The sequence below is a fragment of the Saimiri boliviensis genome, chromosome 14 (genome assembly GCF_048565385.1).
Source record: "Saimiri boliviensis isolate mSaiBol1 chromosome 14, mSaiBol1.pri, whole genome shotgun sequence".
NCBI lineage: Eukaryota > Metazoa > Chordata > Mammalia > Primates > Cebidae > Saimiri > Saimiri boliviensis.
In genome coordinates, this window is record NC_133462.1 from 42007968 (window position 1) to 42035723 (window position 27756).

Consider the following 27756-nt stretch of genomic DNA (forward strand, 5'->3'; position numbering starts at 1 on the left):
TCAGGAGGCTGAGGCAGGAGAATTGCCTGAACCCAGGAGGCAGAGGTTGCGGTGAGCCGAGATCGCGCCATTGCACTCCAGCCTGGGTAACAAGAGCGAAACTCCCTCTCATACAAAAAAAAAAAAAAAGAAAAAAAGAAAGGGCAGTGGCCGGGCGCGGTGGCTCAAACCTGTAATCCCAGCACTTTGGGAGGCCGAGGCGGGTGGATCACAAGGTCAAGAGATCAAGACCATCCTGGTCAACATGGTGAAACCCCGTCTCTACTAAAAATACAAAAAATGAGCTGGGCATGGTGGTGCATGCCTGTAATCCCAGCTACTCAGGAGGCTGAGGCAGGAGAATTGCCTGAACCCAGGAGGCAGAGGTTGCGGTGAGCCGAGATCGCGCCATTGCACTCCAGCCTGGGTAACAAGAGTGAAATTCCGTCTCAAAAAACAAAAGAAAAATAAAGGGCAGCACCCACACACCTGCCTAGAAGTGAGCCTCAGCCAGGCACGTGCATTGCCAGGGCTGACTTTGAATGCCTGCTGTTCCTACCCCAATGGTTGCCCTGCTCTCCTTGTATGCCATGGTCCCTACCCAGTTTTTTGAGTCTTTTTTTAAGACAGGGTCTCACTCTGTCCCCCAGGCTGGAGAGCAGTGGCAGGATCATGGCTCACTGTAGCCTTCTAGGCTCAAGCAGTCCTCCCACTTCAGCCTCCTGAGTAGCTGGGAACACAGGTGTGAGAAACCATGCCCAGGTAATTTTGTATATTCTGCAGAGATGGGATTTTGCCATGTCGCCCAGGCTGGTGTTGAAGCACAAGGCTCAACCAATCCTCCCACCTTGGCCTCCCAAACTGCTGGAATCACAGGCATGAGCCCACTGTGCCTGGCCCCTCCCTGGCTTTTGAGAAAGCATAACCCCCACTCTAGCACTGTGGGTGCCTATGTCCTGGTTGATAAGCCAATTAAAGGACCTGCCTTGTCCTGCCACTGGGGACATCATCAAATGTACGAACGTGTATGAGAAGAGGGCTGGCCGCTGTTATTTGTGGAAAGAATGTTTGCATCACAGACCCACTAGCCTGTAAGACTCTTCCCCTCAGCCCTGGAATTGGCTGGGACTAGGAACAGGTGGGGGCCTGACCAAGTCCCTGAGGAGGGGAGGCCTCGCCCAGGCTCACTTTGCTGGTCCCTCTTCTCCCGCTTGGAGGCCTTGGGTGTCTGCTCCTCCTGGGCGGGCGCGGTCTCCAGGAAGCAGGCTGCAAACTGCTGCAGCACCTTCAGGTCCTCGTCCACACAGTCCCCATCAGCCACCCACACGCAGCCGATTTTCACAGGCTGCAGGACGCGGAACCGCTTCCCCTTGGCCAGAAACTCGTCCCACTCCTTGGCCTTCAGTTTCTGGCGGACCTTGTGGTTCTCAGGGTCAGTGCACTCCTAGTGGGTTAGAAAGCAGAAATTTATTTGGAGTTCTCGCTCCACTATTCCCAGGCACTCTTTCGAGATTCCAGCCCCCAGACAGCTGGGGAGCAAGAGAAAAGGATGGGTGTAAAGCTTCTCACAGTGTCAGGGCCTGGGCAGAGCATACCACGTGCTGGCTATCCCTCTTCCAGATAGAATTATTCTACATGGAATAATTGACACCCGGTCTTCTCTGGGAGAGTCACAGACATTTCAGAGCCCACCCATGAGACCTCTTTTAACACCACTCTCAATTTTCTGGTGAATGTGTGATCGTGGAGTCATTTAACAGGGTTGAGTATCTGCCCGCATGGTCCAGTCACCGGGCAGACACACGCAGGGCCTGAGACCACTCTCTTGACAGACATTTCAGGACTTGGTGGTCAGATATGCACAAGGAATGGAGACCCTCAAGTCCGACTCTAAGACAGTCACACCAAATCCCTGCTTCCAAAACGACAGGCCTTCAGAGTCCCAAAAACAACTTGCTTGCAAGTTCTACAACCTTACAGAATATGGAAAGGGGTGGCAGGCAGGTTCGCCTGCAGCGACGTGGGGAATCTTCTGGAGAGATGGGGAAGTTCTACGCTTTATTTTGGGCTGTGGCTACACCATCCACTCGACTGCTGTAAGTCATCAAACTCAACACTTGCGATGCATACGTCGTGGTGCATGCTGACCGTACGTCCAATGGAGTGGTTTCCAGCCTTCTAACCCACAGGCCACGGCCACGCTCCCTCACCAGAGTGTCTGCTCACTTGCAATTTCCTCTTATGTCTGCCACCCTCCCATGTGATGCTAAGTTCAGGCTAAGCCATTCCGACAAGTGAGCTTGCATGCTGGGAACACAGTTCAAATCGTGTATGGCTGGGCGGGGACTCCTGTCACCCTCCCAGGCACGCCACCGACCACCAGTCTGTGAATGAGCTTTTTCTGAGCCAGTGACCTCCCTTTCACTCCCTCACCTCTGTCACACCTTCGTCCTCAGACAGGTACCCATGGGGCACAAAGAAACCATCATCCTCATCTTCATCCTCTCCCACGTCGTCATCATCATCCTCAAAAGGAAAACAAAAGAGTTCATCAGATAGAAAAGTAGAGCGTGTGTCTCATTAAAAACAATAAATTGGCCAGGAACGGTGGCTCACGCATCTAATCTCAGTATTTTGGGAGGCCAAGGTAGGTGGATCACTTGAGCTCAGGAGTTTGACACCAGCCTGGCTAACATGGTGAAACTCCATCTCTACTAAAAATACAAATTTTAGTTGGGCACCTGTAATCCCAGCTCCTAGAGAGGCTGGGGCAGGAGAATCACTTGAACCCGGAAGGTGGAGGTTGCAGTGAACTAAGATTGCGCCACTGCACTCCAGCCTGGGTGATATAGCAAGGCTGTCTTAAACCAAAAAATCTAAAGCTGTGAACATCTGTTTGGCATGGCCTTCTGATGGACACTGTGAGCAATCAGCAGAAAGCCACCAAGTCACAGCAGCTGTGCCATCAGGTGGAAATGGTGAGTAACAGGCTGGCAGGAGGTGAGATGGAGCTGCAGGGCCACGGAAGCGAGTGTCGCCAGGTGAGATTTTTTGAGCGAAGCTGGAAGTGTGGATGTTCAGGGAGATTTGGGTTTCAGACCACACAGCAGGCCAAACAAAAGCTGTCCGAGAGTGAACACAGCTGGGGTATGTCCTTACCCCTTCACTGTGGGACAGGGACTCCCCGGGCTCCTCTTCTTCCCACTCCTCATCGCTGTCCACTTCATAGTCGAGGAGCTTCTGAGAAAAAAAACACACGGGACTCACGACTGCCTTCGGGGCTGGAGGGAAGAGGCACAGCGAGGAGGTACAGGGACGGACACCCGCTTGGGCCCGCTCACCGTGTCCTGGGCCCAGGGGTCTCGGGCACGGATGAGCGCTGTCTTCTTGTTCCAGGTCCCCCAGTAGGCTGGCCGGTGGTTCTCACAGAACTGCAGGAGCTTCATCCTTCCGAATTTCCTCCTCTCGGGAACACCATCGCCCTTCCCAGGCTCCACAATCACGACATCACTAAGAAGGAAAACTCTGGGCTGAGGATCGTGCTGCCCTAGACTCACTCACACACGTCCCAGGGACCTCCCAGTAAAGCTGGCCTGACAATTCCAGAAAGTTGGGAGAGCGTAAAATACAGCACTACCTGTCCCCAAAGAAAGGCCAGGAACGTGGACTCGAGGGACAGAGGGAGGAGGGTGCAGCCTGCAGGAGGAGAGGGAGGAAGGCTGCCCAGGTTCAGCCTCGGAGCATTTTTAGCAAGGGGAGTTGAATGGAACCGGGAAATCTGCAAGAGCAGGGAGTGTCCTTCACTGGAGCCCAGGAGGGGCTGGGAAGACAGGAAGAGGAAAACTTCAGGGGCTCACAGGAAGGCCAGGTAGAGAGACGCCTGAGCCAGCAGAAGGCGAGCAGCAGAAGGCCCCAGAGCTCCTGCCTCGGGGACCCCAGGATTTGGGCAGCTGCCCTCCAGCGTCACTAGCAGGCGAAGGCTAAACTCCTTGGGCTCTGACCTGTTGAAAATGTCTGAGTTCTGAGTGGAAATCTGGGTGGGTCCGGACCTCAGAGGCTGCCGGCCTTTGAGGTCTTTCAAGAAGGATAATTCGCCATTCTGCTGCTGAAGGAGCTGGTCTAGCTGACTGCAGAGGTCTGGGTCGAAAACAGTCCGACACTGAGGGGCCAGGACCATGTGCTCTTTAATTTCAAAGGGGGCAAACTTTCCACAGGAGCCAGCAAGGGTCTGAAATAAAGAAGAGATCCAGTGGGGTCTTCAAGCAATGGGAGAAAGGAGGCACCATGGACACACACAGCAGGGTGCTGGTGGGATTCACCCAGGCTAAGGGCAAGGCGAAGACACTACATAGGTCCACAGAGCCGAGTTTCCAGAGCTACAGGATGGAGGTCAGATCGGGAGTCTCAAGGGATGGGATATGGGGACAGACTAAAGGGAGCTGTTTTGGGTGATGGAAATAGGGTGTATCTTCATTATGGTTAGCTGCCCCTGTAATTTGTCAATATGAAAGTCCTGAAAAGGATGTGTTTTATTGTATGTAAATTATATCTCAACAAACCTTGCTTTAAAGAAAAAAAAAAGGCCAGCACAGTAGCTCAGGCCTGGAATCCCAGCACTCTGGGAGGCCGAAGACAGTGGATCACCTAAGGTCAGGAGGTCAAGACCAGCCTGGACAACATGGTGAAACCCTGTCTCTACAAAAAAATTAAAAAATTAGTGGTGATGGCAGGCACCTGTAGTCCCACTACTCAGGAGGCTGAGGCAGAAGAATCACTTGAAGCCAAGAGGTGGAGGGTGCACTGAGCCAACATTCTGCCACTGCACCCCAACCTGGGCAACAGAGTAAGACTCTGTCTCAAAAGAAAAAAAAATAATTTAGAGACAGGGTCTTACCGTGTCGCCCAGGCTGGTCTCCAACTGCTCTGTTTTTCTGAGATGGAATCTCGCTTTATCACGTAGCCTGGAGTGCACTGGCACGATCTTGGCTCACTGCAACCCGCTCCTCCTGGATTCAAGGGATTCTCCTGCCTCAGTCTCATGAGTAACTGGGATTATAGGTGCCCACCACCATGCTCGGCTAATTCCTGTATTTTTACTAGAGACAAGATTTCACCATGTTGGCCGGGCTAGTATCGAACTCCTGACTTCAGGTGATCCACTTGCCTTGGCCTCCCCAAGTGCTGGGATTGCAGTCACGAGCCACTGCACAAGGCCAAAAGGAGAAATTTCTGTATAACAAAAGACTCTGTAAACAAAGAGGTAGTAGACTGAGACGAAATATCTGAGGATTAAATACCAAACTGTAAAAAAACTCTTTTTTTTTTTTTTTTGAGACGGAGTTAAGCTCGTTACCCAGGCTGGAGTACAATGGCACGATCTCGGATCACCGCAACCTCCACCTTCTGGGTCCTGGGTTCAGGCAATTCTCCTGCCTCAGCCTCCTGAGTAGCTCGGATTACAGGCCTGTGCCACCATGCCCAGCTACATTTTTTTATTTTTAGTAGAGACGGGGTTTCACCATGTTGACCAGGATGGTCTCGATCTCTCTTTTTTTTTTTTTTTTTTTGAGACGGAGTTTCGCTCTTGTTACCCAGGCTGGAGTGCAATGGCGCAATCTCGGCTCACCGCGACCTCCGCCTCCTGGGTTCAGGCAATTCTCCTGCCTCAGCCTCCTGAGTAGCTGGGATTACAGGCACGCGCCACCACGACCAGCTCATTTTTTGTATTTTTTTTAGTAGAGACGGGGTTTCACCGTGTTGACCAGGATGGTCTCGATCTCTTGACCTTGTGATCCACCCGCCTCGGCCTCCCAAAGTGCTGGGATTACAGGCGTGAGCCACAGCGCCCGGCCCAAAAAAACTCTTATCACACATCAGGCCAAAAAAAAGGTCAGCTCTGTAAAAGAAAAAAAAAAGGGGGGTAAAAAATAGGAATTGGCAAGTCACAGAAGAACTAAAATGGGAAACCAACATAAAAAAATGCTCAACTGCACCAAGAGTCAAGTAAAAATGGAAAGTAAAACAAGAATATCAATTTTTTTAAAATGCATCAGACTGGCAAAGTTAAAATTCATTCCATCCATTAATATCACAGAATCAGGGCCGGGTACGGTGGCTCATGCCTGCAATCCTGGCACTTTGGAAGGCCGAGGCAGGTGGATCACGAAGTCAAGAGATCGAGAACATCCTGGTCAACATGGTGAAACCCTGTCTCTACTAAAAACACAAAAAATAAGCTGGGCATGGTGGCGCGTGCCTGTAATCCCAGTTATTCAGGAAGCTGAGGCAGGAGAATTGCCTGAACCCAGAAGGCAGAGGTTGGTGAGCCGAGATCGCACCATTGTACTCCAGCCTGGGTAACAAGAGCGAAACTCCATCTTAAAAAAAAAAAAAAAAAAAAAAAAATCACAGAATCATGAAGAAACATTTTCACACATTGCCAGGAATGTACATCTGAGTTTTTCCCGTCTGGCGGGCACTCTGGCCATGGCTAATGATGTTTCAGCAATGTGCTGTTTTGTCCTAGAGGCGATCTCATGCTTAGTTGGCTGTCCCAGAGGAGGCATGTGTGCAGAGAAGCATACGCAGGAACCCCTACTGTGCCACTGAGGGGCAGAGAAGCTCAGATAGTGGCAGGTTTTGCAGCTCACACTTGTGAGCCCAGCACATTGGGTGGCCAAGGTGAGAGAACTGCTGAGGCCAGGAGGTCGAGACCAGCCCTGGCAAGACAGTTAGACCCCATCTCTACTACAAATAAAATTAGGGAGGCTGAGGTGAGCACATCATCTCACGTCAGGAGTTCGAGATCAGCCTGGCCAATATGGTAAAACCCTGTGTCTACTAAAAATATAAAAAATTAGTGAGACATGGTGGTGGGTGCCTGTAATCTCAGCTACTCAGAAGGCCAAGGCAAGAGAATTGCTTAAACCCAGGAGGTGGAGATTGCAGTAAGCTAAGATCGAGCCACAGCATTCCAACCTGGGTGACAGAGCAAGACTCCGTCTTAAAAAACTAAACAGCCGTGCGCGGTGGCTCAAGCCTGTAATTCCAGCACTTTGGGAGGCCGAGGCGGGTGGATCATGAGGTCAAGAGATCGAGACCATCCTGGTCAACATGGTGAAACCCCGTCTCTACTAAAAATACAAAAAGTTAGCTAGCCGGGTGCGGTGGCTCAAGCCTGTAATCCCAGCACTTTGGGAGGCCGAGGTGGGTGGATCACGAGGTCGAGAGATCGAGACCAACCTGGTCAACATGGTGAAACCCCATCTCTACTAAAAATACAAAAAATTAGCTGGGCATGGTGGCGCATGCCTGTAATCCGAGCTACTCAGGAGGCTGAGGCAGGAGAATTGCCTGAACCCAGGAGGCGGAGGTTGCGGTGAGCCGAGATCGCGCCATTGCACTCCAGCCTGGGTAACAAGAGCGAAACTCCAACTCAAAAAAAAAAAAAAAAAAAAAAGTTAGCTGGGCATGGTGGCGCGTGCCTGTAATCCCAGCTACTCGGGAGGCTGAGGCAGGAGAATTGCCTGAAGCCAGGAGGCAGAGGTTGCGGTGAGCCGAGATCGCGCCATTGCACTCCAGCCTGGGTAATAAGAACAAAAAACTCCGTTTCAAAAAAAAAACAAAAACTAAACAAATGAATAAATAAAATTTTAAAAAGAGAGAGAGAGAGAGAAACCATGATATCATTGCATTATTAAGTATTATGCAACAGTGAAAATAAATGACATGGCCAGGCGGGGTGGCTCACGCCTGTAATCCCAACACTTTGGGAGGCTGAGGCAGGCAAATCATCTGCAGTTGGGATTTCGAGACCAGCCTCATCAACATGGAGAAACCCTGTCTCAACTAAAAATACAAAATTAGCCAGGCGTGGTGGCACATGCCTGTAATCCCAGCTACTCGGGAGGCTGAGGCAAGAGAACCACTTGAAACTGGGAGGTAGAGGTTGTGGTGAGCTGAGATCACACCACTGAACTCCAGCCTGGGCAACAGGAGCAAAACTGTCTCAGAAAAAAAACAAAACAAAAAAAACCAAAACACAGTGCTCGCTTCAGCAGCATATATACTAAAATTGGAATGATACAGAGAAGATTAGCATGGCCCCTGCACAAGGATGACTAACACACAAATTCGTGAAGCAGTCCATATGCTTTTTTTTTTTTTAAATAAAATAAAAGAAAAAAGAAAAGAAATGACATGGGTCTGTGTAGATACAACATCATGTTGTGCACCTTCAAGATATGCAATTGTTGTGAAATATTTTGAGATACAAATAAAAGGATAGGCCCAGAGCAGGGGCTCACGCCTGTAATCCAAGCACTTTGAGAGACCAAGGCTAGGAGAAGCTTTTGAGGCCAGAAGGTCAAGACCAGCCTGGGTAATATTGCAAAATCCCGTCTGCACAAAAAATTTTAAAAATTAGGCCAGGCGCAGTGGCTCATGCCCATAACCCCAGCACTTTGGGAGGCCGAGATGGGCGGATCACTTGAGGTCAGGAATTCGAGACTAGACTGGCCAACATGGTAAAACCCTGTCTCTTCTAAAAACACAAAAATTAGCTGTGAGTGGTGGTGTGCACCTGTAATTCCAGCTACTCAGGAGGCTGAGGAAGGAGATTCACCTGACCCCAGGAGACAGAGGTAGCAGGGAGCCGAGACTGCACCACTGCACTCCAGCCTGGGCGACAGAGTGAGACTCCATCTCAAAAAAAATAAATAAATTAAATAAATTAAATAAAAAAAGTTAGCCAGGTGTGGTGGCATATGCCTGTAGTCCCAGCTACTTAGAAGGCTGAGGTGGGAGGATCACCTGAGCCTGAGAGGTCAAGACTGTAGTGAGCTGTGACTGTGACACTGCACTCCAGCCTAAGTGACAGTGTGTGACCCAGTCTCAAAAATAAATAAATAATAAATAAATAAAGGGCAGATAGATATATTAAAAAGAATGAGGCCGGGCGCGGTGGCTCAAGCCTGTAATCCCAGCACTTTGGGAGGCCGAGGCGGGTGGATCACGAGGTCAAGAGATCGAGACCATCCTGGTCAACATGGTGAAACCCCGTCTCTACTAAAAATACAAAAAATTAGCTGGGCATGGTGGCGCGTGCCTGTAATCCCAGCTACTCAAGAGGCTGAGGCAGGAGAATTGCCTGAACCCAGGAGGCGGAGGTTGCGGTAAGCCGAGATCGCATCATTGCACTCCAGCCTGGGTAACAAGAGCAAAACTCCGTCTCAAAAAATAAAATAAAATAAAATAAAATAAAAATAAAAAAAATAAAAAGAATGAAATACATCTAAATATGGCAACATGATACATACCCGAGACAGCTAAGTACACATGTGTATGGACAGTGAGTGGAGCAGGGAAAGGCACTGAAGGCCCGCTAACATTAGAGATGGGCTCTCTCTGGGTAAAAGGGAAGGAGGGCTGTGGTTTCCATGCACAGATGGTGGCTCAGGAGGTCTGAGCTGTCAGGTGACCAACGCCAGGCGGGGAAAGTAAATCTTCGTGCATTCTACTGCTGTTTTATGGCTAAGCTTGCCCCTCAATCCTAAGTTTCCCAAGGGTAAAAACATGGTTAACTTCTCTCTTTTTTTTTTTTTTTTTTTTTTTTTTTTTTTTTTTTTTTTTTTTTTTTTTTTGAGACGGAGTTTCGCTCTTGTTACCCAGGCTGGAGTGCAATGGCGCGATCTCGGCTCACCGCAACCTCCGCCTCCTGGGCTCAGGCAATTCTCCTGCCTCAGCCTCCTAAGTAGCTGGGATTACAGGCATGCACCACCACGCCCAGCTAGTTTTTTGTATTTTTAGTAGAGACGGGGTTTCACCATGTTGACCAGGATGGTCTCGATCTTTCGACCTCGTGATCCACCCGCCTCGGCCTCCCAAAGTGCTGGGATTACAGGCTTGAGCCACCGCGCCCGGCCTCTTTTTTTTTTTTTGAAGCGGAGTTTCGCTCTTGTTACCCAGGCTGGAGTGCAATGGCGCGATCTCGGCTCACCGCAACCTCCGCCTCCTGGGTTCAGGCAATTCTCCCGCCTCAGCTTCCTGAGTAGCTGGGATTACAGGCAGGTTAACTTCTCTTAACGCCTAACACAAAATTACTCATAAAGTAGCCTCTGAAAACAGCACTTTTTAATCAGACACGACACTTTTTACCTTTTTGGGTCAAAGCGAAGACAAAATATTGAGCCTCAAGAGTTCACCAGAAACGGAACTTCGCTGGCTTACCGGAGGCTCCGTGCCTCATCATCAGAGAAGCTGGCTGGTGACAGATGCTTTCACTTTCAGAGAGGAAAAGAGCTGAAACTCGAAAGCAAAGGCAGCTGGCTGCTCACCTTGGGGGCCTGTGGAGTCTTTGGTTTCTGGAAGAACCTGGTGATTTCGGCCTTCTCTGCTTTAATACGCTGTGATGTAAGAGAAGGTGATGAGAAAGAGGGGAAGAGACACAGTGCACACTTCAAACATGCAAATGTCCCCCCAGCACCAAAACTCAAGCATGTTAACTTGAAGGCTCTACTGTGATTTTTTAAGCTCTCAAAACCCACGGACCCACAACCACGTCAGCCAATCTCAAAATGTCTGAGTTGCCCTTGCGGATGGAAGTGCCAGGGTATGGGACCAGTAGGCGTGTGACAGGCCAGCACTGGAAAGAAGCAAAAGGATGCAGATGCATCTAGACAGATTCGTCCCTCCCATGGGCGCCATTTGGTTTCCTCAAACCAAGAGAACATTAGGCGACAGCTGTGGGTAGAATTCCACCTTGTGCATCTGCTTCTTCAGCGGGCTGGGATGGGGAAGTTCTGAAGGAAACACGCTACCTTCTCCTCTTCTCTTAACCGTTTCTCTTCTTCCTTTTTCCTTTTCTCCTCAAGTTTGGCCCTGTGAGACAGCAAATAACATTTCAGCCGACTCTTTGCTATGGTTCTGGAAGGGACCATGGCACGCAACTGTTAGTATATGGCAAGTATTTAATTTTACAGTAATGAATATGTTACTTTCACATTACTATAAAGCTGTAACGTAGACCTTCACAATAAAAATGGAAAATAGACAATAAAATTCTTTCTGTGACTAGAATATTCTGACTTTAGCCAGCCAATGCATAATTACCACAAACAAAACCCATATTCCTGCGATGCAAATGCGTCAGTTGGTTGGGAACTGGAAGGACAGTCACAGGCAGAGACAAGGGGCCCAGTGTGAGTGGACGTGGGGGAGCACGAAAGAGCAGGGAGCTGCTTTCCACTGCTCCCACGTCGGGGCCGCACGTGCAGCTCACACAGGAGAAACAGAAAGGAACTGATGGGAGCCCCAGTCTGCCTGCGAAACACCAAAGGCCCATCACAGCGGCCAGAAGTGGAATCCAGCAGTGGGGAGGTAGGCCCAGCATGGCTGAGGGCACTCACTCCAGGGCTTCCTGCCTCTCCTTGCGCCGCTCCTCCTTGAGCCGCTGCTTCTCCGCCTTCTCCTTCTCATCTTTCTCCCGTTTCTCCCGCCTCTCCTTTTCCTTCAGCTCCTTCTCTTCCTCTCTCTTCTTCTTGGCCTCTTCCTTGGCCCGCTTGGCCTCCTCTTTCAGCTTCTCCTTTTCTTCTCTTTCTGCACGTAACTTGAGCTGTTTGCCCAGGCGCTCCTGATCCTACAAGACAGTGTGGCAGATGACATGTGGCCTTCTTGCCAGCCGCCAGGAGGGAGCTCACGACAGTGTCAAGTGGCTCTCTCTATAGCTCCCAGGAGGAAGCTCTGATCAGAGCATGCGGGACAGCTGGTCCTAGACGAGACGGACAGAATTTGGGGACCAAGGCTGGGTACAGTGGCATGTGCCTTTAATTCCAGCACTTTGGGAGGTCAAGGTGGGTAGATCACCTGAGGTCAGGAGTTCCGAGACCAGCCTGGTCAACATGGTGACACCCCGTCTCTACTAAAAATACAAAAATTAGCCAGGCGTGGTAGAGGGTGCCTGTACTCCCAGCTACTCAGGTGGTTGAGGCAGGAGAATCACTTGAACCCAGGAGACCTAGGGTGCAATGAGCTGAGATCACACCATTGCACTCCAGCCTGGGCAACCAAGTGAGACTTAGTTAAAAAAGAAAGAAAGAAAATGAATTCAGAGACCAGCTCCAGGAAGAGCCTCCAATCAACAACCTTACACAGAAGTAATTTTATTTTTTTTGAGATGAGATCCACTCTGTTGTCCAGGCTGGAGTACAGTGGTGCAGTCACAGCTTGCTGCAGCCTCGACCTCCCAAGCTCAAGCAATCCTCCTGTCTCAGCCTCCTGAGTAGCAGGGAATACATGCACATGCCACTATACCCAGGCATTTTTATATTTTTCCTAGAGACGGAGTTTTGCTGTGTTGCTCAGACTGGTCTTGAACACCTGGCCTCAAACAATCCCTCTGCCTCAGCCTCCCAAAGTGTTGGAATTATAGGCATAAGCCATAGCACTCAGCCACAGAAGTGATTTTCATCATCTATTATGCTTCCCTCCATCATGAGAAAAATGTTAATAATTAGCCCTGTGTCCCGGTACTTGTAAGCAAGTCAATATAAGATTCATTTAAAACACAATCTGGCTGGCACAGTGGAGCTCACTCCTATAAATCTCAGCACTTTGCGGGGCTGAGGCAGACAGATTGCTTGAGGCCAGGAGTTCGAGAACAGCCTGGCCAACAAGATAAAACCCCATCTCTACTAAAAATACAAAAAATTTAGCCAGATGTGGCAACGCACACCTACAGTTCCAGCTACTCAGGAGGCTAAGGCCCAAGAATCACTGGAACGGGGAAGGCAGTTCAAGATCACGCCATGGCATTCCAGCCTGGACAACAGAGCGAGACTTTGTCTAAAAACAAACAAAAATCCTCAAAAACATTTACTAATTTGGAGATGGGGTCTCATTCTAGTGCCCTGGCTGGAGTTCAGCAGCACTATCTTGGCTCACTGAAACCTCTGTCCTGGGCTCAAAGCAATCTTCTGGCTGGGCGTAGTGGCTCACGCCTGTAATCCCAGCACTCTGGGAGGCTGAGGCGGGTAAATCACAAGGTCAGGAGCTCCACACTGACTGGTCAATATGGTAAAACCCAGTCTCTACTAAAAATACAAAAAAAAAAATAGCTGGGCATGGTGGTGTGCACCTGTAGTCCCAGCTGCTTGGGAGGCTGAGGCAGGAAAATTGCTTGAACTCGGAAAGCAGAGATTGCAGTGAGCCCGGATGTGCCACCAAACCCCAGACTGGGAAACAGAGCAAGACTCCATCTCAAAAAAAAACCAACCAAACAAAAAAGCAATCTTCCTGCCTCAGCCGCTTGAGTAGCTGGGACCACAGGAACCTATCACCACACCTGGCTAATTTTTGTAGAGACAGAGTCTCATCATGTTGCCGAGGCTGATCTTGAACTCCTGCGCTCCAGTAACCTGCCCACCTCAGCCTCCCAAAGTGCTAGGATTATAGGCATGAGCCATCACAACCAGCCCAGGTGTTTTTCTCTCTTTTCTTTTTTGAGACAGAGTCTCGCTCTGTCACCAGGCTGGAGTGCAATGGCGCCACCTTGCTCACTGCAACCCTGAACTCCCTGGTTCAAGCGATTCTCCTGCCTCAGCCTCCTGAGTAGCTGGGACTACAGGCGCATGCCACCACGCCCAGCTAATTTTCATACTTTTAGTAGAGACAGGGTTTTCCCACATTGGTCAGGCTGGACTTGAACTCTTGACCTCTTCTTGATCTTCCCACCTTGGCCTCCTAAAGTGCTGGGATTACAAGTGTGAGCCACCACCCCCGGCTTCAAATTCTTTAAGGGAGTTAACACTTCATTGCCAAGTTCCTCATTCAAAAGATTTGGTAGTGCCCTGGGACACTGAATCATTCTGTGATCTGAAGTTTAATGTTAAACATGCTCAGCTGGGCATGGTGGCTCACGCCTGTAATCTCAGCACTTTGGGAGATCAAGGCAGGCGGATCACTTGAGGTCAGGAGATTGAGACCAACTTGGCCAACATAGTGAAACCTGGTCTCTACTAAAAATACAAAAATTAGTCAGGAGTGGTGGTGTGTGCCTGTAATCCCAGCTACTCGGGAGGTTGAGGCAGAAGAATCACTTGAACCTGGGAGGCAGAGGTTGCAGTGAACAGAGATCTCGCCATTGCACTCCAGCCTGGGCAATGGAGGCAACGGAGGGAGTGGGCACCTGCTCGGCTCCACAAGTGCCCACTCCCAGCACAGCATGAGGACCATCTCTCATCCAATACGGGCTTCCCACATGTCTGGAGCCCAACAGCTCAGCTTTCAGTTTGGGTTAAGAATATCTGCCTTTAGGGCCGGGCGCGGTGGCTCAAGCCTGTAATCCCAGCACTTTGGGAGGTCGAGGTGGGTGGATCACAAGGTCGAGAGATCGAGACCAACCTGGTCAACATGGTGAAACCCCGTCTCTACTAAAAATACAAAAAATTAGATGGGCATGGTGGCGCATGCCTATAATCCCAGCTACTCAGGAGGCTGAGGCAGGAGAATTGCCTGAACCCAGGAGGCGGAGGTTGCGGTGAGCCGAGATCGCGCCATTGCACTCCAGCCTGGGTAACAAGAGCAAAACTCCGTCTCAAAACAAAAGAGTATCTGCCTTTGTCGCTAAGGAAATGCTCTAAATGTGTCCCAGTAAGTACATCTCTGGTAGCCTTAACAAAAGCCAGGGAGACACAGTCCGAAAGATGTCAATTTTCGTTTCTTGCCAGCATCCCGTGTGACTGCATCTGACATACAACACAGATGACAAAGGTGACTATCTGGACTGAACAAGGACACTGTCAACATAGCTGTGGGTGGAGCAGAGTCTCCCGCCCTGTTCCTAAGCAGGAAATAGAAGGCTTCTAGAAACTGCAGGTGAATCAGATTTCTTCAGCCACACTTGGGTATTTTCTCCTCCAATGTGTGCGGAACTTGGAGGTGCCAATGAGCTTCAAAAGAGTTCGCATTCTGGCTGGGGGTAGTGGCTCATGCCTGTAATCCCAGCACTTTGGGGAGGCTGAGGCGGGCAGATCACTTCAGGTCGGGAGTTCAAGACCAGCCTGATCAAAATGGAGAAACCGCGTCACTAGTAAAAAATAAAATTAGCCAGGCGTGGTGGCGCATGCCTGTGATCCCAGTTACTCTGAAGGCTGAGGCAGGAGAATTGCTTGAAACCAGGAGGCGGAGGTTCTGGTGAGCCGAGATTGCTCCACTGCACTTCAGCCTGGGCAACAAGAGTGAAACTCTGCCTAAAAAAAAAAAAAAAAAAAAAAAAAAAACCCGGGCGCGATGGCTCAAGCCTGTAATTCCAGCACTTTGGGAGGCCGAGGCGGGTGGATCACGAGGTCAAGAGATCAAGACCATCCTGGTCAACATGGTGAAACCCCGTCTCTACTAAAAATACAAAAAATTAGCTGGGCATGGTGGCGTGTGCCTGTAATCCCAGTTACTCAGGACGCTGAGGCTGGAGAATTGCCTGAACCCAGGAGGCGGAGGTTGCGGTGAGCTGAGATCGCGCCATTGCACTCCAGCCTGGGTAACAAGAGCAAAACTCCGTCTCAAAAAAAAAAAAAAAAAAAAAAAAAGAGTTCTCCTTCCAAAGAGTGAGATAAACTGTAAAAATAAAAATCAGGCCGGGCGCGGTGGCTCAAGCCTGTAATCCCAGCACCTTGGGAGGCCGAGGCGGGTGGATCACGAGGTCGAGAGATCGAGACCATCCTGGTCAACATGGTGAAACCCCGTCTCTACTAAAAGTGCAAAAAATTAGCTGGGCATGGTGGCACGTGCCTGTAATCCCAGCTACTCAGGAGGCTGAGGCAGGAGAATTGCCTGAGTCCAGGAGGCGGAGGTTGCGGTGAGCCGAGATCGCGCCATTGCACTCCAGCCTGGGTAACAAGGGCGAAACTCTGTCTCAAAAAAAAAAAAAAATCAGGCTGGGCATGGTGGCTCGCGCCTATAATCCCAGCACTTTGGGAGGCCAAGGTGGGTGGACCACCAGAAGTTAGGAGTTCAAGACCAGCCTGGCCAATATGGTGAAATCTTGTCACTAAAAAAAAAAAAAAAAAAAAAAATAGCCAGGTGCGGTGGTGCATGCCTGTAATCTCAGCTACTTGGGAGGCGAAGGCAGGAACATTGCATGAACTCTGGAGGTGGAGGCTGCAATAAGCCAAGATTGTGCCACTGCACTCCAGCCTGGGCAACGGAGCGAGACTCTATCTCAAAAACAGTAACAACATAAAAATCAACCCCAAATCTGACCCACAAAAATACAGTGCACTGTCAGGAAGCTCAAGAAATGCCCAGTGAACACAGAGCTGATGGTCACCAGGCCCCTCCTGTGAGCTGGCAGTATAGGCAAAGCCCAGAGGCCTTCCCTGCAGTTTTCGTTTGTTTTGGTATAACATGATGTTCAACTTCTCTAATCTTTAAGCAGTAAGTAAAAAGGCCTCTGGTGCCGCCCCCCCATAGAATAAGAAACTCAGCAGGGAGTTCCTAAAAGATAAGCAGCCATCAAGCGTAGGGGCTAGTAAGATGTTACAGCACTTAGGAAGAAGTGGAACTTAAATACCTATGAAAGAGTTCCGGACTGCAGAGAAAGGGACTGGGGTTTCTGGAAGGTAATTTTAAGCTGCAGTGGGATAAGGAATCATTAAGAGAGTAGTAGTACTACTGATAAAAGCTTAGAAAAGGCCACACACAAAATCTTAGGACTCAGTAAAGTAAAAACTAACACAATCCATGCACCACCAAGCCCAGGTAAATAAAATGAAGCAAGAATCAAAATGATGGTCAGAGAAGGCTGGGAAAAAGTAAAAACGGGACCAAAGGAATTGCAAAGGGCTTTGCTTACTATTTAATGCAAAAAGCACAGCAGGTTAATTTTCTATTTCAGGAAAAATGTCTTACTCTTTGCAGTCTGAGCTTGTTCTTCTCTGTAGAACCTTTGACGAATTTCTTAGTTATCTGAAATGAAAGACATTTATCTTTAAACACCAGTTATTTCAATTGCTTCAAGAAAATGAGAAACTTTTCCAGGTGATCAGTTTTTCCACCAACAGAACCAAAATGTCATGGTATAGTCATAAACTCCAATGAGTGTGCACACATGTGTATCTGGGATTAGATAACGAGGGAGACTGTGGAGGCAGATAAAGAAATGAGTGAAGCAGGCCACAAACAAGAAAAACAAGGCAAGCTCAGAAACAAAAGCAACAGACAAGGCTGGGTGTGGTGGCTCATGCATGCAATCTTAGCACTTTAGCAGGCTGAGGCAGGCAGATCACCTGAGGTCAGGAGTTTGAGACCAGCCTGGCCAACATGGCAAAACCCTGTCTCTACTAAAAATACAAATAATTGGGCGTGGTGGCAGGCTACTCGGGAGGCTGAGGCAGAAGAATCGCCTGAACACGGAGGAGGAGGTTGCAGTGAGCCGAGATGGCGCCACTGCACTCTAGCCTGGGCTACATAGCCAGACTGTCTCTAAATAAATAAATAAATAGATAGATGCTAAATTAATCAAGTAAAACACATCTCCAGGCTGGTTTCATGTGAACCACTAATTTACATTCTGTCTAACCCCACTCTGCTTTTTATATTTTTTTATTTTTAATTCTTGTTTTTGAGATGGAGTCTCGTTCCCGTTGCACAGGCTTGAGTGCAGTAGCAGTCTCGGCTCACTGCAACCTCCACCTCCCGGGTTCAAGCGCTTCTCCTTCCATAGCCTCCAGAGTAGCTGGGATTACAGGCATGTGCTACATGCCTGGCTACGTTTTAGATTTTTAGTAGAGATGGAGTTTCACCATGTTGGCCAGGCTGGTCTCGAACTCCTGACCTCAGGTGATCCACCTGCCTCGGCCTCCCTAAGTGCTAGGATTACAGGCATGAGCCACCGCGCCCGGCCAAATCTGCTTTTTAGAACATGGAGTGAAAGCTTAAGACAAAAGGGAAACTTGCTGGGGTTGTCTAAGACCTCTATATTCTAGGGCACAATATTCTCTATCATCTACCTTCACACTGAGCTTGGGCTACTAGGAATTACCAACAGGACCCACGGTGTGCCTCACCGTCCACCTAAATGGTCCTGGGGCGGAAGACAGACAGGGAGTCTGGACTTTGGCCTAAGCCATCTCCCACCATGGCAGGAATACCAAACTATTAGAGTGAAGAACAATGGGAAAAGAGGCTTAAGGCTGGGAAGAAATAGTTCTCCCGGTTCACTGCAGATTTAAAGTGTAAGGCTGAAGTTGAATTGAGAAAGTAAAGGCCCAGCCAGATGTGGTGGCTCACGCCTGTAATCCCAACACTTTGGGAGGCAGAGGTGGGTGGATCGCAAGGTCAGGATATCGAGATCATCCTTGCTAACAGGGTGGAGCCCCATCTTTACTAAAAATACAAAAAATTAGCTGGGTGTGGTGGCATGTGCCTGTAATCCCAGCTGCTTGGGAGGCTCAGGCAGGAGAATCACTTGAACCCAGGAGGTAGAGGTTGCAGTGAGCCAAGATTGAGCCACTGCACTCCAGTCTGGGTGCCTGGGCAACAGAGCAAGAGCAAGACTCCATCTCAAACAGAAAAAAAAAAAAAAGAAAAACCAAAAGCCCATTTTCCTGGCAATGGTCTGACAGGTCAACAAAATTATTTAACAGTGATTTCTTTATCTGGGAAAGCTGAACCCCTGACTAGGATCTCTCACAGAATAGTAGCTTTAGATGAGTGAACTCTAAAAGACAGCCTTTCCACTGGAGTCCCACTGAGTCCTTTCTGGACTAGACCTTTCTTGACTAGACCTTTCTTTAGGGAATGGCTGAGCCATTTGTTGTGAGAAGGCTGCCTATCTTGGCGGAAGTTCCTTCACCAGTGAGATGGGGCCAGGGTGCTTAGTCTTTACTGAGAATGTGGCAACAGAAATGCCAGCCAGAGGCAGCCTCACCAAATGCTGCAGAAAAAGCATGTGTCTCTCCAGCATTCACTCTGGCTGCCAAGGCTGTGTGCCTCACCCCCACTCTGAGGGATTTAGCTGTAGAATGTGGGAGCCGCCACAGCTCCATGAGAGTGCATGTGGTATGTGGTCTTGGGGCAGTGAGGAACTCATTTCTGTGGTCCTGCCTGCACTTGAAGCTCAGCTGCAGAATCTCCTGCCTCTTATAATGCCCCCCTCCTCTGCTGTGAGTCCAGGAATAATAGACTTGATGTGACTGGCAGGAGCCTGCTCAGTAATACCCAACAACACAACAGAGAAATTACTGCTTAATTTAAAACTGGTACCTCTTTTGCTTTACCAAAACCTCAGATGAACCTTGAGGTCTGACAGAACTTTATCTTCTTAAAATTTGACGCAAGTGTTTCTAGATCTCACTCTTAAAATTCTATGCAAGGCTACCATACTCTACCCAGCTGGAGTCCAGCCAAACAGCACCCTCAACTGCCAAAAACGCGATCCAGGATCCCAGATGGAAGCTGAAACACAGAAAGCGACAATCCCAAGGAGTTGAGACAGAGCCCACAGTGTGTGGGCATGAAAATTCCTACACCTTTTCCCCGATAATCCTCTCAGAGCCTATGGACTCTGATTTTATACTAAAGGGTATCCAATTTCTAAGTCCAGAGCAGATAAGTGGCTAAAACCTAACAGCAGGGGAGCAAAGGCAGGGGGTAAACGATAAAACCTCCAAGCATATGAGTACAAGCTGGGAAAATAAGAACGCATACATTGCCTCGAGCTAGCAAAAGCTCATTCTCCTAACAGCCCAAAGCCACTTGTAGAAGGAAGCTGCAAGCAGCAATCATTTAGTGAAAGCCAAGCATAGAAACAGAAGTATCTACTAAGACAGATCTGTACCCTGCAGCATACCCACACCATGGGATATCACAGAGCAGTTAAAAAGGGCTCGATCTTCCCATCCCAGTATAAAAAACATCAAAGACACCCTTGAGTAACAAAGCCAGATATTTACAGTGTATGTCGGACAGAAAGAAACAAAACCATACTGGTTATTTCCTAGGGATCTGTCTGGATAGCAGGACACAGAAAAATACAAGATGATGATGACGATGATGATGATGATGATGATGATGATGATCACTGCAATCTCCTGGGAGAATAAAGGGGTACAAGCTTTCCATTCTTTCTTTCCTTTTTTTCTTTTTTTTTGAGACAGAGTGTCTGGCTGTTGCCCAGGCTGCAGTGCAGGGGTACAATCACGACTCACTGCAACATCTGCCTCCTTGGCTCAAGTGATCCTCCCACCTCAGCCTTCTGAGGAGCTGAAATTACAGGTGTGCACCACCATGCCCAGCTAATTTTTGTATTTTTTAAAAGACGGGGTTTCAACTCATTGGTCAGGCTGGTCTTTAATCACTAGGCTCAAGCAATCCTCCCACCTTGGCTTCCCAAAGCACTGGGATTACAGGCATGAGACAGTGCACCTGGACCATTATTTCTTTTAAACGTGGACAATTTATTACAAACGTAATTTCAAGTATCTGGAAAGAAGTTCCAGCAATCTGGGCACAGAGGCAAGCCAAAGATTCCAGTAACAAACGCAAGTGCACCAACATGATCATTTGCAGACTAATCATCTCCATCGCTAACATAAGAGGCTAAATTACAAGTCTGATTGCAAACAAACTTCAGAAAAGGTTCTTTCCCACATGGTAGAAAACTGTAATACTAAAAAGGAACACTTTAGCTATTCAAAGGAATCTGGTAGTATCTAAAGAGGGGTCTTTCTAAATCACTGTTTTTCCAAAGACTCTCCAGATCCTACAGTACTAAAATGACAACAAAAACCGAAACAAATAAAAACCCGCTCTGAAGCTCCCTGTGAAGGGACAGCTGGATCTGTATCGGAACAAACTCCCATTTTCTTTTATTTTAAAAAAGAAAAAATACAGAAGGCAAGCCAGCTCACAAAGTACAGTGGCAATAAATGCCCAGGAGCTCTCAATGCAGATTTCACTGCACCAACTCAAGGAAGAACAGACCCCAGAGACAACCACACAGATCACATGGCGACGAGAAACAATCTGCAAGCTTCCCACCAGCTCTCCCGGCAATCTGCAAAGAGGGGCTGGTGGGGAGGGAAAGTGTGAAAACAATGTATTCCCCAGAGTAACAGGGGTTGTGGACGTCGGGGATGGAGGGGGTGCAGACCTCATGGCACGGAAAGGTGTTGAGTTAGGCACCAAGGCAGGTGCCTGGTCTACGAAGCAGACCAACCCAGACATGCAGGACTCCTCAAAGGCACGGAGAGGAAGTAGGGGTTGGAGGTGGAGCCTCTCCCAGCTGGGATCTCAGGGAGCCCTGCCATCAGAGGAGAGCAGGGGGAGGCCTCCTGATCATCGCTTCACTTCACATAGCTTCACTGAACAGGCCCTCCTGGGGTGGTTGTGGCCACTTTCTGCCATAGGCTCTGGGCCAGCCTAAGGCCTTGACCACTTGTCAATTATTTGAAAAGTTGGGCTAATACTGCCTTCTAGTGCATTCCAAAACCTCCACCTGTGTTCAGAACAACATCTAGCATTCTAAATGCAGGGTTTCCTAAATATCGCACACTGTGGTTCATGTGCTCAGTTGTGTTAGAAAGCGGGCAGGACTGTTTCACCACAGTGCCCAACAAGGTGGCTTCCCACTTTGCAGACTGAGCTGTGGACGATGGACCACAATTAATAGAAACATGTGCTCGTATCCTGCTCTTGCTAAATGGCTGCCAACACATCACAGGACAACATTCTGAAAAGAGTATCAATATAATGAAGAATTTACATCAACTAATGGGCAAAATAGCCAGCTAATATTAAATGGCAGTATTAAACTCACATATATATATATATATTTTTTGTTTGTTTGTTTGTTTGTTTGTTTTGAGACGAGTTTCGCTCTTGTTACCCAGGCTGGAGTGCAATGGTGCGATCTCGGCTCCCTGCAACCTCCGCCTCCTGGGTTCAGGCAATTCTCCTGCCTCAGCCTCCTGAGTAGCTGGGATTACAGGCACGCGCCACCATGCCCAGCTAAGTTTTTGTATTTTTAGTAGAGACGGGGTTTCACCATGTTGACCAGGATGGTCTCGATCTCTTGACCTCGTGATCCACCCACCTCGGCCTCCCAAAGTGCCAGGATTACAAACGTGAGCCACCGCGCCTGGCCCCAAAAGTAAAAATTTTAAACAAACAAAAAAAGACATTGCTAAACATACCATGGGACTCATGACTGATTTTATCAGTTTGGTCCATAAGACCCTAAGGACACCATCATGCTAATCAAAAACCAATTACAGCCGGGTGCGGTGGCTCACGCCTGTAATCCCAGCACTTTGGGAGGCCGAGGCGGGTGGATCACGAGGTCAAGAGATCGAGACCATCTGGTCAACATGGTGAAACCCCGTCTCTACTAAAAAAAAAAAATACAAAAAATTAGCTGGGCATGGTGGCACGTGCCTGTAATCCCAGCTACTCAGGAGGCTGAGGCAGAAGAATTGCCTGAACCCAGGAGGCGGAGGTTGCGGTGAGCCGAGATTGTGCCATTGCACTCCAGCCTGGGTAACAAGAGCGAAACTCCGTCTCAAAAAAAAAAACAAAAAACAAAAAAACAATTACAGAGACAGACCATGCAAAAGTCACCCTTACCGGTTCCTTAAAAATGGTTCCAGACAGGGTATCACTCTGTCACCCAGGCTGGAGTGCAGTGGTATGATCACAGCTCATGTAACCTCTAACTCCTGACCTCAAGTGATCCTCCTGCCTCAGCTGTCCCAGGTAGCTGGGACTACAGACATGTGCCACCACGCCCAAATAATTAAAAAATAAAAAATAAGTTTTTGTGGTCGGGCATGGTGGCTCACGCCTGTAATCCAAGCACTTTGGAGGCCAAAGCGGGCTGATCACCTGAGGTTGGGAGTTCAAGACCAGCCTGACCAACACGGTGAAATCCTGTCTTAAAAAAAAAAAAGTTAAAAGGCCGGGTGCGGTGGCTCAAGCCTGTAATCCCAGCACTTTGGGAGGCCGAGGCGGGTGGATCACGAAGTCAAGAGATCGAGACCATCCTGGTCAACATGGTGAAACCCCGTCTCTACTAAAATACAAAAAAAAATTAGCTGGGCATGGTGGCGCGTGCCTGTAATCCCAGCTACTCAGGAGGCTGAGGCAGGAGAATTGCCTGAACCCAGGAGGCGGAGGTTGCGGTGAGCCGAGATCTCGCCATTGCACTCCAGCCTGGGTAACAAGAGCAAAAAACTCCGTCTCAAAAAAAAAAAAAAAGTTTTTGCCGGGCTGGGCACAGTGGCTCATGCCTGTAATTCCAGCACTTTGGGAGGCCAAGACAAGCAAATGACTTCAGGACAGGAATTCAAGACCAGCCTGGCCAAGATGCTGAAACCGTGTCTAACAATACAAAAATTAGCCAGGTGTGGTGGCATGCACCTGTAATCCCAGTTATTAAGGAGGCTGAGGCAGGAAAATCACTTGAACCTTGGAGGTGGAGGCTGCAGTGAGCTGAGATCATTCCACTGCACTCCAGCCTGGGTTATAGAGACTCTGTCTCAAAAAAATAAAAATTATTTTGTAGAGACGGTGTCTATGTTAACCAGGCTGGTTCTGAAGTGATCTTCAAGCGATCTTCCCACCTCAGCCTCCTGGAAGTGCTGGGATGACAGGTGTTAGCCACCATGCCCGGCCCCAGGTGAGGCTGTTTTTAAGATGGGTGGCTGTGCTGACAGGGGCTGACCGTACACAATTCCCCAGGTCATGTTTCCCGCCATCTCACTGCCACTTCAGTGCTCAGTGCCTCCGTACCCCTGAGGTCTCTACAGTTCTGTGTTTGGACAGGAGGGGCACAGAGGAAGCTGGACCTGGAGCCTGAAGTGAGGGCTCAGATCCTAATTCCCTGAAAAGCAAAGCTCCGTTGTGTGAACAACGGAGGCTAAACAGCAGGGTGTTATCCACACAAGACAGCAGGTACTGTTGATGAATCAAGTCCCAGGTGTATCACAACGAACGTACAACAGAACACTCCTGAGTTTTGATGCTGGCAAGAACTTCACGTCAAGTGGTCACAAGACCTAGCCCAGGGCCCCGCTCACTCTGCCACAAATCATCGGGGTGATCCAGTGGGGACTGACAGCACTCTGAGATCTGTGAACACGGATGTGCAGGGACTCCGTGGGAGATACTCACTCTGCGGACAGGTGTGGAGGTGGGGAAGGGACTCGTGCTGCCATGCTGCTTTGAGGGAGCAGAAGGCCCCTCAGGCGAGCTGGTGGAAGAGGGAGAGCTCAGGGAAGAATGGCTGAGTACAGAGTCTTCTTCGAGGCAAGATTCCAGCACCTCACTCTCAGGGGTCATGCTCTTGCCTTGGGGTATTGCCAGAGGGGACTTAGTTTGGGGGGGTCTCACAGCCAAGATGTCCTGCAGGACCACCACGGGCACTTTCCCTCTGAACAGGATGCCCCCAGCTTCACTCCAATTGTCCTGCTCCTTTCTGGAGCACATTCTCGGGCCACTCATCAGCTCCGGGCAGCTCTGTGGCGAACATTCCTGGGAGTCAACTCTCCTCCCCATGCCTCCAGAGCCAATACCCTCCTCCTCTGTTTTGCAAGGAATGTCTGAAAGGGTCTCTCCAGGAAATGCCAACTTGTCATTCTGAATGGCCTTCGGCAACCCCTGCTGATCCCCAGCTTCTTCTCTATTGCCATTTACTGCCTCCCTGGAGGGAGAGGCTTCAGAATTTAGTTTATTGTGCTCCATAAGACTGTCAGGCAGCTCATTCGAGTCCTCTGTCAAATCAATGATGACTGTGCTCTGGCCAATACTAGTTTCGATTCTATTTCTTAAAAAGTTATCTAAGGGACCCTTCCCGTTGACAAGTTTTGGTCTCAAGTCTATGTCAGAACCCACATGACAGTCGTTTTCCAAGGTGTCCAAAGAGGTCTCGGTCTCAAAATCGGGGCTTTTACTTTGCACAGAAGTACCCCGATCGTCGGACACGTCATCGGCTTTCTCCTTTGGGACAAGATTCAGCGGCTTAAACGGCAGACGGGCTGAAACAAAGCCAGAAAGCCATCTTTAGAGAATGTTGAGAGTTATAACCACTCATGAGCTTCAAAATTACTTGTTGGGACATGGTGGGGATAATTTCAAAGTTTGAAAAGGGGCTATGTGGAGCCAGGCACAGTAATTCACACCTATAATTCCAGCACTTTGGGAGGCTAAGGCAGGAGAATTGCTTGAGCCTAGTATGGTAGAGGCTGCAGTGAGCAATGATGGTACAACTACACTGAAGCCTGGGCAAAAGAGACTGTCTCAAAAAAAAAAAAAAAAAAAAAAAAAAAAAAAAAAGCAGGATAAACAAAGAATGAGATAAGCTGTAAAAATAAAAATCAGGCTGGGCATGGTGGCTCACATCTGTAATCCCAGCACTCTGGGAGGCCGAGATGAATGGATCATCTCAGTTGAGAAGTTCAAGACCAGCCTGGCCAACATATTGAAACCCCGTCTCCATTAAAAATGCAAAAATTTGCCAGGTGTGGTGGTGCACACCTGTAACCCCAGCTACATGGGGGGCTGAGGCAGGAGAATTGCTCCAACACAACAGGCAGAGGTTGCAGTGAGCCAGTATCGCGACACTTGGGCAAGACTCCGTCTAGAATAAAAAAAAAGTAGGGCAAGAGGGACTATGTTTTCATTCTATACTTTTCTAACAACCTAATTTTACTTTTTTTTGTTTTTTGGAGACAGTTTTGCTCTTACCGCCCAGGCTAGAGTACAATGGCACGATCTCAGCTCACTGCAACCTCCACCTCCTGGGTTCAAGTGATTCTCCTGGCCTCAGCCTCCTGAGTAGCTGGGATTACAGGCACACACTACCATGCCTGGGTAACTTTTGTATTTTTGGTAGAAACGAGGTTTCTACAGGCTAGTCTTGAACTCCTGACCTCAGGTGATCTGCCTGCCTCTGCCTCCTAAAGTGCTGGGATTACAGGCATGAGCCACCATGCCTGGCCTCAACATCCTAATTTTAAAAAACCAAAATCCTGACAAGCCTTTTAGCAGAGCCACTGCCAGAATTTCAAGAGACATTTTTTGATTTGAGATCCAGTTCATATTCCAAATTTATTTATTTATTTATTTATTTATTTTTATTTATTTTTTTTTTTTGAGACGTAGTTTCGCTCGTTACCCAGGCTGGAGTGCAATGGCGCGATCTCGGCTCATCGCATCCTCCGCCTCCTGGGTTCAGGCAATTCTCCTGCCTCAGCCTCCTGAGTAGCTGGGATTACAGGCACGCGCCACCATGCCCAGCTAATTTTTTGCACCTTTAGTAGAGACGGGGTTTCAGCATGTTGACCAGGATGGTCTCGATCTCTTGACCTCATGATCCACCCGCCTCGGCCTCCCAAAGTGCTGGGATTACAGGCTTGAGCCACCGCGCCCGGCCTCCAAATTTATTTATAATGGGTGAAAATCTCGATGAAAACTGCATCTGGTTCTAAAGTAGAAAATACACAGACACATTTGTGGAGAGGGTTTTGTCTTTTTTCTGGCCTCAGCAGCCAAGGCTCTGTTAGGCTTTTGTCATCCACCCAACTATTCTCCCAGGGCCTGCCAGACTTAGGGCTGGTTAGGAGAGAGAAGAGGAAACACTTTGGGAAACGAGGAAATCAGATGAGTGAACTTCGCAAGGAACCTACATTCACTTACTTCAACACCAATGCCTCTTCCATTCACTATTTCATAATGTAATTGACCAAATAGAAACCTGTTATTTTGGGTTTTCTTGGAGACAGCATCTCACTCTGTTGCCCAGGCTGTAGTACAGTGGTGCAACCTTGGCTCAATGCAACCTCTGCCTCCTGGGTTCAAGCAATTCTCGTGCTTCAACCTCCAGAGTAGCTGGGACTACAAGTGTGGCCAACATGCCCAGCTATTTTGTATTTTAGTAGAGCTCGGGTTTCATCATGTTAGCTAGGCTGGTGTCGAACTCCTGAGCTCAATCTGCCCACCTTAGGCTCCCCAACGGCTAGGATTACAGGTATGAGCCACCATGCCTGGCTTCCCCCTGCCACTTTTTTTTTTTTTTTTTAAATGAGACAGAGTTTTCCTCCATCACCCAGGCTGGAGTGCAGTCCTGTGATTATAGTTCACTGAAGCCTTGAACTCATGGGCTAAAGCAATCCTATCCCAACCTCCCAAATAGCTGGTTTTACAGGTATGTACCACTGCACCCAGCTCAAGTTTGAAAAACCCAAAACTGTAGTTTTTAAAAATACAATCCGGGCCAGGCACAGTGGCTCACGCCTGTAATCCCAACACTTTGGGAGGCAGAGGCGGGTGATTACAAGGTCAGGAGTTCAAGACCAGCCTGGCCAAGATGGTAAAAGTCCGTCTCTACTAAAAATACACACCAAAAAATTAGCCAGCGTGGTGATGGGCACCTGTAATCCCAGCTACTTGAGAGGCTGAGGCAGAAAAATGCTTGAACCGTGAGGCAGAGGTTGCAGTCAGCTGAGACCACGCCACTGCACTCCAGCCTGGGTGACAGAGTTAGACTCCGTGTACCATCTCAAAACAAAACAACAAAAAAATGACACAATCCAACCACTCATCTGGCCTACGGGTAAATACACTCCCCATTTTACCCAGAAGGATTTGGGGACATTTATCTTCCAGGACAACAGTGGTTCTCTGCGGGGACAGTTCTAGGGACATCCGCAGTATATGGAGATATTTTTCGTTGTTCTGACCTGGAGGATCCACTTCCTGGCATCTAGTGGGAAGAGGCCAGGGATGCTG

The 27756-nt window shown here is 48.8% G+C and overlaps 1 protein-coding gene and 1 non-coding gene across 3 annotated transcripts in view; one reads left to right on the forward strand and one right to left on the reverse strand.

The window, feature by feature from the left end:
• CHAF1A (chromatin assembly factor 1 subunit A) overlaps positions 1 to 27756 on the reverse strand; it is a 44425-nt gene that overhangs the window by 12472 nt on the left and 4197 nt on the right. For both annotated transcript variants that reach the window (XM_074384772.1, XM_003938818.3), the window contains 10 exons: positions 24142 to 25004; positions 16882 to 16938; positions 11385 to 11614; positions 10797 to 10857; positions 10314 to 10382; positions 3981 to 4207; positions 3321 to 3489; positions 3139 to 3219; positions 2413 to 2505; positions 1168 to 1423 (listed from right to left, as the gene is read on the reverse strand). In XM_074384772.1, the coding sequence (XP_074240873.1) occupies positions 1168 to 1423; positions 2413 to 2505; positions 3139 to 3219; positions 3321 to 3489; positions 3981 to 4207; positions 10314 to 10382; positions 10797 to 10857; positions 11385 to 11614; positions 16882 to 16938; positions 24142 to 25004 (2106 nt within the window). The remainder of the gene's footprint in view (positions 1 to 1167; positions 1424 to 2412; positions 2506 to 3138; positions 3220 to 3320; positions 3490 to 3980; positions 4208 to 10313; positions 10383 to 10796; positions 10858 to 11384; positions 11615 to 16881; positions 16939 to 24141; positions 25005 to 27756) is intronic.
• Positions 8024 to 8134, forward strand: LOC120362845 (U6 spliceosomal RNA). Its single transcript, XR_005578646.1, has one exon. It is a non-coding gene; the product is annotated as a U6 spliceosomal RNA (small nuclear RNA).